At 38.7% G+C, this 11,046-nt stretch overlaps 1 protein-coding gene and 1 long non-coding RNA gene across 2 annotated transcripts; one reads left to right on the forward strand and one right to left on the reverse strand.

Annotated features, from left to right (window-relative positions):
* Window positions 1–1,715: 1,715 nt before the first annotated feature.
* Window positions 1,716–5,733, reverse strand: LOC127557234 (uncharacterized; the record flags this gene model as incomplete). The annotated part of the gene is made up of 1 exon (XM_051990628.1): window positions 1,716–5,733. A coding segment is annotated over one exon (990 nt), but the record flags the coding sequence as incomplete, so codon positions are not given.
* Window positions 5,734–5,916: 183 nt separating this feature from the next.
* LOC127554329 (uncharacterized) lies at window positions 5,917–8,650 on the forward strand. The gene is made up of 2 exons (XR_007951948.1): window positions 5,917–7,014; window positions 8,462–8,650. It is a non-coding gene; the product is annotated as an uncharacterized LOC127554329 (long non-coding RNA).
* Window positions 8,651–11,046: the final 2,396 nt, after the last annotated feature.

The raw sequence follows: 11,046 nt of genomic DNA on the forward strand, positions 1-11,046 counted from the left end.
GAATGAGGTGAAAGTAAGAGTGGGAGTAAGTTACTCAATCAGGCACTAATTGAATAAACATCCTTTTATTCTTATTGGAGCAGAGAGATATGAAAGTAAAACTAAATGACTTTGAAAAACTGGTTTTTCTTCAGAGAGTCCTTGGACTTGCCAGCTCCTCTTCTGTTAAAAATATGAATTTAAACTAAGTACTTGTTAAAGTTGTGGCAGCTCTAAGAATCCTATTTTGGGATATCCCAGGTGAGCACAAGGAAGGAAAGACAGAGAGAACTGGAAGGAGACCAGAGTGAGCTTCCATTAGAGAGAGAAGATTGCAAAAACCTGTGTACTACTGCTGTCTACAAAATGGAATTCATCAAATAAGATTTCTTGCATACAGAGATTGTCCTGATGCAGGTGAGAGCTGGGGTTCAAAGGAAAAGAATTTCAGTGAGTGGAGATGAGAGTGAGGGTGTTTCAGGTTTTAGGAACAGTCTGTGAATGAGTACAGTTCTTTTGATAGTTGTGTACAAGATGGATTGTTCAATTGCCATTTGTTCTATCAGAAGGCAATAGAGTCTTTAAAAAAAGGGGCAGCTAAGTTGGACAGAGCACTAGCTATGTGACCCTGGGCAAATCACTTACCCCAATTGCCTCACCAAAAGGAGGGAGAGAGAAAGAGAGAGAAGAGAGAGAGAGAGAGAGAGAGAGAGAAAGAGAGAGAGAGAGAGAGAGAGAGAGAGAGAGAGAGAGAGAGAGAAGAGAGAGAGAGAGAGAGAGAGAGAGGAGAGAGAGAGAGAGAGAGAAGAGAGAGGAGAGAGAGGAGAGAGAAAGGAGAGAGAGAGAGAGAGAGAGAGAGAGAAGAGAGAGAGAGAGAATTATCTTCCTTAACAAGAAAATTAAACAGAATTTGGTCTGTCTTATAAATATTAATAAAATTCAACTCCCCACCTCAACCCACACAAACTTTATCTGACTTTACAAATTCCTATATTCCTATATAGGACCTATATTCCACCACTCTCTAATAACTAGCTGTTTCTTTTAAAAATTTACATCACTCCTTAAATCTATGGGTTTTTCCTCAGATGCTTCTTGCATTTTTGTCTGTTCTTTTCTACTAAGTTTAACTGAATTGCTTAATGATTGTCCAGATAGAACTGTATTTCTGCAACACTAAGAGGTTAAACCTCAAATAACTAATTGGTGGATAGAGCTTTGAATTGAGAATCAAAATGAATCAACTTCTTGAGTCCAAATTCAGCCTCAGCTATGTGACCCTGGAGAAGTCATTTAACCCTGTTTGCCTCAGTTTCCTCATCAGGAAATAATCTGAAGAAGGGCATAGCAAACCACTTCCATATTTTTGCCAAGGAAACCCCAAATGGGGTTAGGAAGAGTTAACAAGAGGTAATGCAAGTGCTTTATTTTCAAAATTTTGGGGAAGCCAAAAGATTTTTTTAAAGATAAAGAAAATGAGAAGATTATGCCTCAGTTAGGTTCAGTGACATATCCAATGTCACACTAGAATCTAAGGTGGCCACTTCTTACATTGGTAAAATCAGGATTCAAACTCAAGCTCTATCATCAGATCCATCTTCCCCTTTGAAATTGGTTCCTCTTCTCCTCCACAGGCTTTTTTACTCATGTCATAGAATTTAAGAATATGTCCAAGGACTGAGCCACAACAATTATAATCTAGCGCATTTTTTTTTTCATTCACAGGGCAAAGAAAATAGAGATAGAATAAATATTTTATTTCAAAGTGAGGAAAATTAATTTTAACGCTATATAATTTGGTTATTAATATTCTCTTCTCTGTCAAAAAGCCAACTCTTACATTATTTTAAAGAAAAATCCTTGAATATGGGTCACAACATAGTATTTACAACTTTTTAAAATTGTTATTTGCTTGTTTTTTCCTTTTCTTTCTCATTTCCCCTCCTTTTTGATCTAATTTTTCTTGTGCAGCATGATAAATGTGGAAATATGTATAGAAGAATTATACAAATTTAACATATATTGGATTATGCTATATAGGGGAGGGAGTGGGGGGAAGGGAGGAGAAATATTTGGAACACAGGGCTTTGCAAGAGTGAATGTTGAAAACTATCTTTACATGTATTTTGAAAATTAACAGCTATTATTAAAAATAACGAACTCCCAAACAAAAAAAAAAATAGAGAAGTTCTTTCCTAACCAATTCTAATTAAGGAAGAATTCAAATCTCACTTGGGACATCTAGTAGCTGAATGTGTCACTAATCTTCTATTAAAACTTTCGTTTAATCTCGCCTGTAAAATGAAGATCGTTTTAGCACCCACTTCCTAGGATTTTTGTGAGGAGCAAATAGGAAAACAATTGTAAATCCCTAACCCAGTGCCTGACATCTAGTAAGTGCTGTGTCGCCGAGAACTGTTCATTATAATGATTATATTCCAAGCATTGTGAAAAGCGTTAGGGTTTATGAGAATTTTGACCTGAAGCAGATGGAGTGCTAGCCTTGGAATCAGGAAAACTTGAGCTCAAATGTGGCTTCAGACATTTCCTCTTTGAGATAATTCATTGGATACATCTAGCCGATTGATTACGCGGTTTGTAGAGCGAAAAGCGCACTGGCCTGAAATCCGAAGTAATGGAAATGTGGAGGAAAGTGTGCACCAGTGAGGGTGAAGGACCTCTCTAATGCCTTGCAGTTAGCTCTAATACTCACTTTCTTCTTCCGTAAAAAGGGAAGAGCGGACTAAGGGAACTCTTTAAGGTCCTGTCCAGCTTTGGCATGGGAAAAGACCAGCAAGCGATCCTTCGGTCGTTAGAAACCAAAAGGCAGAAGGCGCCGCCCAGTGGCAATCCTCATCCACAAACGCTCCTCTAAAAGTTCCCTGATACGTTGACTTTGGGTAGCATGCCCAGACTTGGAGTCGGGCTCATCTACCTGAGTTCAATTTGCCCTCCGGCATTTATTTACTTCGTGATTCTGGGCACGCCACTGAACCCTGTTCGTTTCAGTTCCTTACTTGTAAAAATGAGCTTGAGAAGGAATTGGCAAACAATCCAGTAACTTTACCAAGAAAACCCAGAATGGATCGTGGAGAGGATGAAAAGGCTGAAAAATATGCTGAGGGTTGGTTCTGTTTACTTTTACTTTGTTGGAGTGAATATGAAAACATGTTGGAGACCAAAAGGAAACCTTTAATATAATTTTAAATTCAGATAAAGTACTAGGATAATTAGGAAATTTGCATTGGATTTTAACATTTCAGCCTGACGTAGTTCAAACATCTATTAATCTGCTCTTCCTCCAACACCTGTTAATCCCGCCTCTATTCCCTTTGTGGTCCTGAAGAATTTCATCGCCCTTACGTAAGCCCCATCCCCCAGTTCTGAAGCTGTAGTCACCAATTTTTCCCCTACTTGATACAGATATTGAAGAGGAACTGAAACAAACAGGTTTAAGTGACTTATCCAGAGTCACAAAGTTAGTAAGTTTCTGAACAAATTTGAACTCAGGAAGATAAGTTTTCCTTATGTTGTGCCATTTAGCTGCCGATAAACAGATAGATATAATAATATATTCCAAACACTATTCTAAGTGATAGGGTTTAGCACAACTATGTGGTACTCGAGATAAATGACAGGTTGTGGAATCAGGGAGACTTGGAATCAGCTATAAGAGATTTGAAAACTTCCTTAGCCTTTTTGAGGCCATATGAATCTGGGCAAATTTGGTTTTCTTCTTTTTTTTTTTCCATATTTGAAATGAACTTCAAAAACCCTTTTTATTATTTATACCCTTGGAGATAAAATATGTGCAATCAATCTGCACAAAACCAATAGTATACAAGAGATGCAAAGTGGAAGTTTCACTGTTCTTAAAACAAATACAATATATAAAGTACATTTCTCTAGAAACCACAATAATGGAATAGCTATTTGAATGATATTGCCATAGGAATTTCCCCGGTTGATGCAAGTTAACTTGCACATACTTTCTAAACATTTAATTTATTAGAATTAAAAAGTAAAAAATGGTATTGATAGAGGAAAAACTAAGTCATCAAAGAACAGATATTTGAAATTCTTCTAGGAATGCAGTCTTATATAAGGCTTTACCAATTCCTATGCATGAAATTAATAGAAATCTAAATTATCTAAAACTATACCTTGGAAGTCTGACTTACAAGACAGTTTAAGTAAATCAAATCCAACCAACAATTGCGCCATTATACAGAGAAAATTTTCTGAGATACAGAGCTTTTGCTAGGAATTCCCACAGATAAAAAGTCACAATTCTAATGGTATTAGAACTAAACAAAATATATAACCATCTAAATGTAAACATCCTAACTCTTATCCTAATCATTTACTATTATTTGGTTTTTCCCGTAGTCATTTTGTTGTTGTTTTATAGTTTTAAAATAGTTTCAAAAATAATAATATCCTTAAGTAGCGGATGCTTGATTGTCTCTGGAAAGTCACTTTTATATGGGTCTGCTAGTTTCTTCCCTCCCCAATAAAAAGAATATAGGGTGAAGAAAGGGGCTGTCAGAACCAATTTCAGTAGCTCTTAGTATAGGAAATTTTTTTGTCTCACTTAAAACAAGGCTTGTTAGTGATGAAACATCAAATTTTCATGAAAAACAGCAAAAGAAATAATTACACATTGGTAAGAATTAAAATCTATAATACATTGAATGATTTGATGATGTCCACATTCAAGATGTCTCTTCTTTAACCTACCTGCATAGGTACTTGATATCCCAGTCAGAATTCTGTTTCAGAATTACTGGAGTAAATGTCAAATAGGGAAGACGTTCTAGGAACAGACCATAATTCATCTGTTTGTGTAGTTGCAGCACGTGATTGTTTACTTGATATTTTTACTTTGGCCTGAATGCCCACACTACGATGAGGAAGCCTTTTCAGAGAAATTTGTGTACTTTTATGCATCTTAAGTGCATGAACATCAACTATAGACGCTAAGCCTTCTTCACAATAAGCAAACACCGAAGTGACTTCATTAGATTGGTGATCAACGTCTACTTGTGTCTGAGTAGCTTCATATTCATATGTAATCCGAGTAGTCGCAGGCTTCTTCCTGATGGGGTGGAGGGGTCTGCAGGACTGGGGGTCGGCTGGGGGGACGTCTGGCTGCCGAGCGGCCATTCGGGGATCTCCGCGCTTCTCCCCCCCGTGGGCGGGGGCCAGGACTGGCGCCGGCTCTTCTAGCGCTTTCCGGGTGGGGGTGGTGGGGGGAGGGCCGGCGTTCGGTGCAATGTGAGCACCGTGCTCGCCACCAGTAGCAGACACTGGCAGAAGTGCAGGTTCTTCAGGATGACTGATGAGACGTAGACTTCCGGCTGCTGAGTAGCTGCTCGGGGCTCTTCCACCCTGGGGGCCGGGGCTGGCTCCTCCGGGCACTCCTCGGGTGTGGCGGGAGGGGGGGAGGGGTGTGGCGGGAAGGGGTGGGGGGAGCAGGGCCGGCGTCCGAGCCCGCCCACTGGCGCTGGGAGAAGTGCAGGTTCTTCTGGATGACTCGTGAGACGTATAAGCAGCAGGGTGACGTCTGGCTGCTGAGTAGCTGCTCGGGGCTCTTCCACCCTGGGGGCCGGGGCTGGCTCCTCCGGGCTCTCCTCGGGTGGGGGTGGGGGGACAGGGCGGGTGTCCGAGCCCGCCACCAGTCACAAGCGCTGGGAGAAGTGCAGGTTCTCGGGGATGACGAACGAGTCGTAGAAATAGCAGGGGTCGAAGTTGTCAGAGCAAATGACGGAGCAATCGTTGCCCCCGCACCAGTCGAAGTGGTGGCCCCACAGGAACCTGTAATAACTTTTTATTGACAGAACCCATGCCGGGTAATTTTTTACAGCATTATCCCTTGCACTTGCTTCTGTTCCGATTTTTCCCCTCCCTCCCTCCACCCCCTCCCCTAGATGGCAAGCAGTCCTATACATGTTAAATGTCACAGTATATCCTAGATACAATATATGTGTGCAGAACCGAACAGTTCTCTTGTTGCACAGGGAGAATTGGATTCAGAAGGTATAAGTAACCTGGGAAGAAAAACAAAAATGCAAACAGTTTATATTCATTTCCCAGTGTTCTTTCTTTGGGTGTAGCTGCTTCTGTCCAAAATTGAGTTAGAGCTTCTCTTTGTCAAAGAAATCCACTTCCATCAGAATGCGTCCTCATACAGTATCCTTGTTGAAGTGTATAAGGTCATTATTATTATTTTTACCTTGCTTTCCTCCTCTTTTAAATAGTTGTTGTTGTTTAGTTATTTGAGTCATACCTGAATCTGACCGTACTTGAAGTTTTCTTGACAAAGACACATGAGTTTTTCAACTCATTTCATGGGGAAATTGAGGCAAATAGTATTAAGTATTTGAAACTGGATTTGAACTCAAGTCTTCTTGACTTCAAGCCTGGTATTCTATTCATGGCTCCCCCTTGATGCTTTCCTCTCTTAAGTAGGGATCATAATAACACCTACTCCCAGCGTTATTGTGAGAATCTCACTGCATATTTGTAAAGCATATCTGCCTAGCAAAGTGCTTGGCAAAGAGTGATCACTCTATAAGCATAAATCACTTACCCTCATTTTGGTTTTCTCATTTGTAAAATGGAGACAATAATAGCAGCTCATTCCCCAGGGTTGTTGTGAGAATCACACTGCATGTTTGTAAAGTGCTTAGAAAGCCACCTGGCAAATAGGGATGGCTTTGTAATTGTTAACTACTATTATTATTATTACATTCCAAACATTGTGTTGAGGGATGGGGTTTACAACAGCCAAGAAATGCCATGGATAGAATGCAGAGTGGAGACTGCAAATCTGGCCTCCGATTTGCCTCAATTCATTCTGAATTTTAACATAATCCTTATAGTGTTCTTTACAAACCGATTTAATCTTTTGTGTTATCTACTCATTCTCATCTTCTGTATATGTCTCATGTTCCCACTATATCCAGAATCATTTCTAGTTATCCTGATCTATATCTAGCCACTGGATGCAGATGACCCCAGATGCAGGAGAAAGTGAGTTTGGTGACTTTGTTCAGCCTTCCCTCAATTAAATCCAATTTACTTGCATATCATAGCATCACCCACCGATGTCATGGTCCTCTTTAAAAATGAAGGACAAACAACCTCTGTGAGTAGTAGTAGGGGCTATTCTGTTGGACACTCAACTAGATCTGGTCATGTGAGCAACACAACTCTCTCTGTTTTTTTCTTTCCTCTCTCTTCCCTCCCTCCCTCCCTTTCTTTTTTCCTTCCCTCCTTTCTTTTTCTATCACTGTCTCTCTGTCTTTCTCTTTTTTCTTTCCCTTTTCTCTGTCTACATGGAGTATCCTACTTTTCCTTGTGAGTGGTCTGCCAAAGAAATGTAAATTTTCATAGCTGAAATCTCACAAGATATCTTGGGGTTTACAGGACTTAAATGCAATCTCAAGATGACTGAAGATTGCCCTGGATGCAGTGGGATACCTCGGCCTTTTTAAATTAAAGTCTTTAATAGGTTTCAGTTTCACTGCCCAACCAATGATTAAAACTAGATAAGAAATGAGACAGAGAATGGCTTCTTTTTACTTAGTTAAAAAAAAAAAAATCAATCTGCAAGGGAAGATTCTCAGGGTTTATGGCCAAAATAAAAACAATTGCTATTTACATTCAATCTGAGTCAAAAACTTTCAGATCTCCAGAACTAGCTCTGAAAACATTAGTACCAAGAAGTCACTGAGTGGGAGTCATTTAACCAATGACTGTTAGAAACCATTAAGAGAGAAGCAGAATCTAGAGTTTTATCCCACCAAGAAAACAAAAAAAGAAAAATTGAATAAATATATACATATATGTACTTTCATGTTTACACACATGTGTGTATACACACACATCCCAGAATTTATCAAAAAGGACTTTCTTGCATATATTTTTGAGGAGGCTGCAATCCTTTATCCATCTTTGTGGATTGTTTATAAGAATAGTATTTGTTTACCTTTGTTAGACTGGAAACAGCTAGTGATCTAAACTGAGAGTAGAATCCTATCTGTTATCAGCCCTATATGGTTTGTTGATTTGTGATGTTGTGTGTTCTCTCAAGTGCCTGCTTCTGCAGAGAATTTAGCAAGGTAAAAGTTTATACTCAAGCACTTGTGTGTTCTTTTTGTCATGTCATCTATGTTTAAAATCAAATTAGCCTTTTCCTGAAGTCACAACCTGTCAGTCTGTGTATTTCTCTGCGCCCCTCAGAACCTGTGTGGATGTAATTATGTATACCTATATTAACCATGTCTGCTAGTTTTGTTACTTCTAAGATAAACTGAGTCTGGGAGAGCTGTGGTCACTGCATTCTTTGTCTTCGCTGCTTTGGTCTTCACCCAGACCCCTGCTCCCCTGCCTATAAGTACTAGTGTTCCTTTCCTCTTTGAAACTGTGAGCAGGGTTCGTGCTCCCTTGTGATTACATGCACTCCTCTCTATTCTAGAACTGAGATCAGAACTGTGTATGGACCATAGAGTTACCAATCAACACCAGCTATATAGCATGCCAGAATAGGATCTTCTGCCCAGCCCCAGGAAGGAGATAATAAAGGATGAGGACTATAAGAAAGCTAACCAGGCCCCAGGAAAGGAGACAAGACTTTGAAAGAGACAATAAAGGACTGGGACTTTAACACCTGGCTGCACTTGTGGTGATTACTGAACTGACACGAAGGCTGCTCCCAGAGAACCCCAAGAAAACCCCAACAAGAGAATATTACATTTTAGAGAAAGATTTTACACTACTTCTGGGAGGCCAGGGCCCCACCCTATCACTTCTACTAACTTCTTAAATTGTTATTGGCTGGAAAAATGCCTTGTTTTGACCTTTTTTTGTTTTTGCTGCTCCAAAAATTTATTTGAGGTGTTATTTTAAAGTTTTCTGAAGGGGAATACTGGAAGAATTCATTTGGGTCTCAAGCTGTCATCTTGGATCCTGCATTGCAGTTTTTTAAAAGTGATATCCTTCTCTTAAATTTCCTTCTCTACCCACTCAGTTGCCAGAGTGATCTGAGTCACAGGCCTAACTATGACACAATTGTGCTTAATAAATTCCACTATTGTCCTACCTACAGGGCCCATCTAACTAGGTGATTATAAGAGGGTCATCTGTTCCTATTGGACAAGAGAGAATGACCAGAAGGTGCAAAAATATACTGGGTTATTTTTTACATAGTTGAGTCACCACTGTTACACTGACCTTGGCTGCTATGACAAGGAAAAACAAAGGTGGAGGGCCTCTAACTTCCTTAGGGAGGGAACTTAGAATTTTCAGCTCATAGCTCTGGGGCCTAATATAGAGAACTTTGATATGATTCTATTAAATTGATTAATATTGATTGGAATAGATTGGGGTGCAAATGAATTGTTTCTCACATTCCTCCCCTTCAATCCCCAGAAAAATGCTAGTCTTTCTTTGGATCATTACAATTGAAATGCATGGAAGGCTGTCCTCAATGAGCAATGCAAAACCAGAAGGGAGCAGCCCCTTTACTGGGGTGCAAAAGTGACATTAGAGAAGAGGGAAATGGGCATCACTTATAACATATTGATTATGTTCCATTATGAGTTAATACTTTATAATATATTAAATGTAACAATATCTGTGGCGATGCTCTCACTAACCAAGAACAGTTAAACATGTCATACAAGACATGAAAATTCAGGGATCATGGGGCACTTGTTCAAGCATGGCAGTATAAACATTGTTTGTCATACATACAATTCTGAAAATCTTTTGATTTTATGAAAATGACTCAAATAATTTGGACAAATAGCTACTCCATTATGGTGATACAAGACCTCTAATGCACTCCTATGGTATACTAGAATGGTATACTAGAATCTAGTGGATTTGGTTTTCTAGGTTAGATTGCAGAGATTTCCCTTCTCTATTAAACATCTCTGACAAAATAGGTCTAAATACAATTCTATTACAACATCTAGGTAGGTAGTAAGTGTCAGTTCAAACCTTAATAGCACTAATATGAATATCACTAGATCAGAGAACTTGCAAATTCAAATAACAACTAAAAATGCTGAACTGGAATTTTATATTTGATATTTATAATTACCTAATCTTATTACAACTATTTATTGGGACAGCTAGATGGCACAGTGGATAGAGCACCAACCCTGAAATCAGGAGAACCAGAGTTTAAATTCGGCCTCGCACATGTAACACTTACTTGTTGGGACACTCTGGACAAGTCATTTAAGCCCAATTGCTTCATCAAAACAAACCCCTCCCTATTTATTAAATCAATTTAATATTTATCACTCTAGCTATTTTCTCTTACCTGTTCATCCTCCCCTAGGAAAATGAGATTTTGCTAGGGAATTTTTAATAGAATACTTTTTGGGGGGGGCTAAGATGACCCCTGAATTCATTTAAAAGTTGCCAAAATAATTGCAATTGCCAGAAAAAGTTCTGGAATGGGATATATAAATACATTTGATGGTTGATATCAAGACAATTTAGGCCAAATAAGTTATTTATAATAAAACATTTTTGCCTTTGAAAACATGTTCAACATTCAGGTAGTAATAATAAAAACAAGCAAAATTGGTTTTTCTCATTTAGGTAACACAAGGTATTTTATGATTTTTCTTAAAAAATATAAAAACTAAAGGTGTATTGCTAAATAATTAGTAGAAAAATAATTTAGTTCCACAAATTGTTCCATTACTACCCAGTTATCCTCACGTTAATTTTAGGAAGGACTAAAATTTTAGGCTATCTCAAGTCATACCTATATTTTAACAGTTCCAATATGCTTCCATATTAATCTATGAAATAAATACTTAATATTGTATTTATACTGATAACTGCCATGTTGATAGAAATTTGCCATAGAAAGAAATAGGAACATTATAAAGTAAGGGAAAACTGTTTCCTTAGCCCCATGTCAATTCCATACTGGAGTCACTAGATAGCCACTTTTACTGAGCCATACTTGAGATGAAATATTTTCCACCTAAGAGAAAATATTGGGTATATCAAGTGAGGAAGAGCCTACTTCAGCCTATG

Source organism: Antechinus flavipes, chromosome 3 (genome assembly GCF_016432865.1).
Source record: "Antechinus flavipes isolate AdamAnt ecotype Samford, QLD, Australia chromosome 3, AdamAnt_v2, whole genome shotgun sequence".
Classification (NCBI taxonomy): Eukaryota; Metazoa; Chordata; class Mammalia; order Dasyuromorphia; family Dasyuridae; genus Antechinus; species Antechinus flavipes.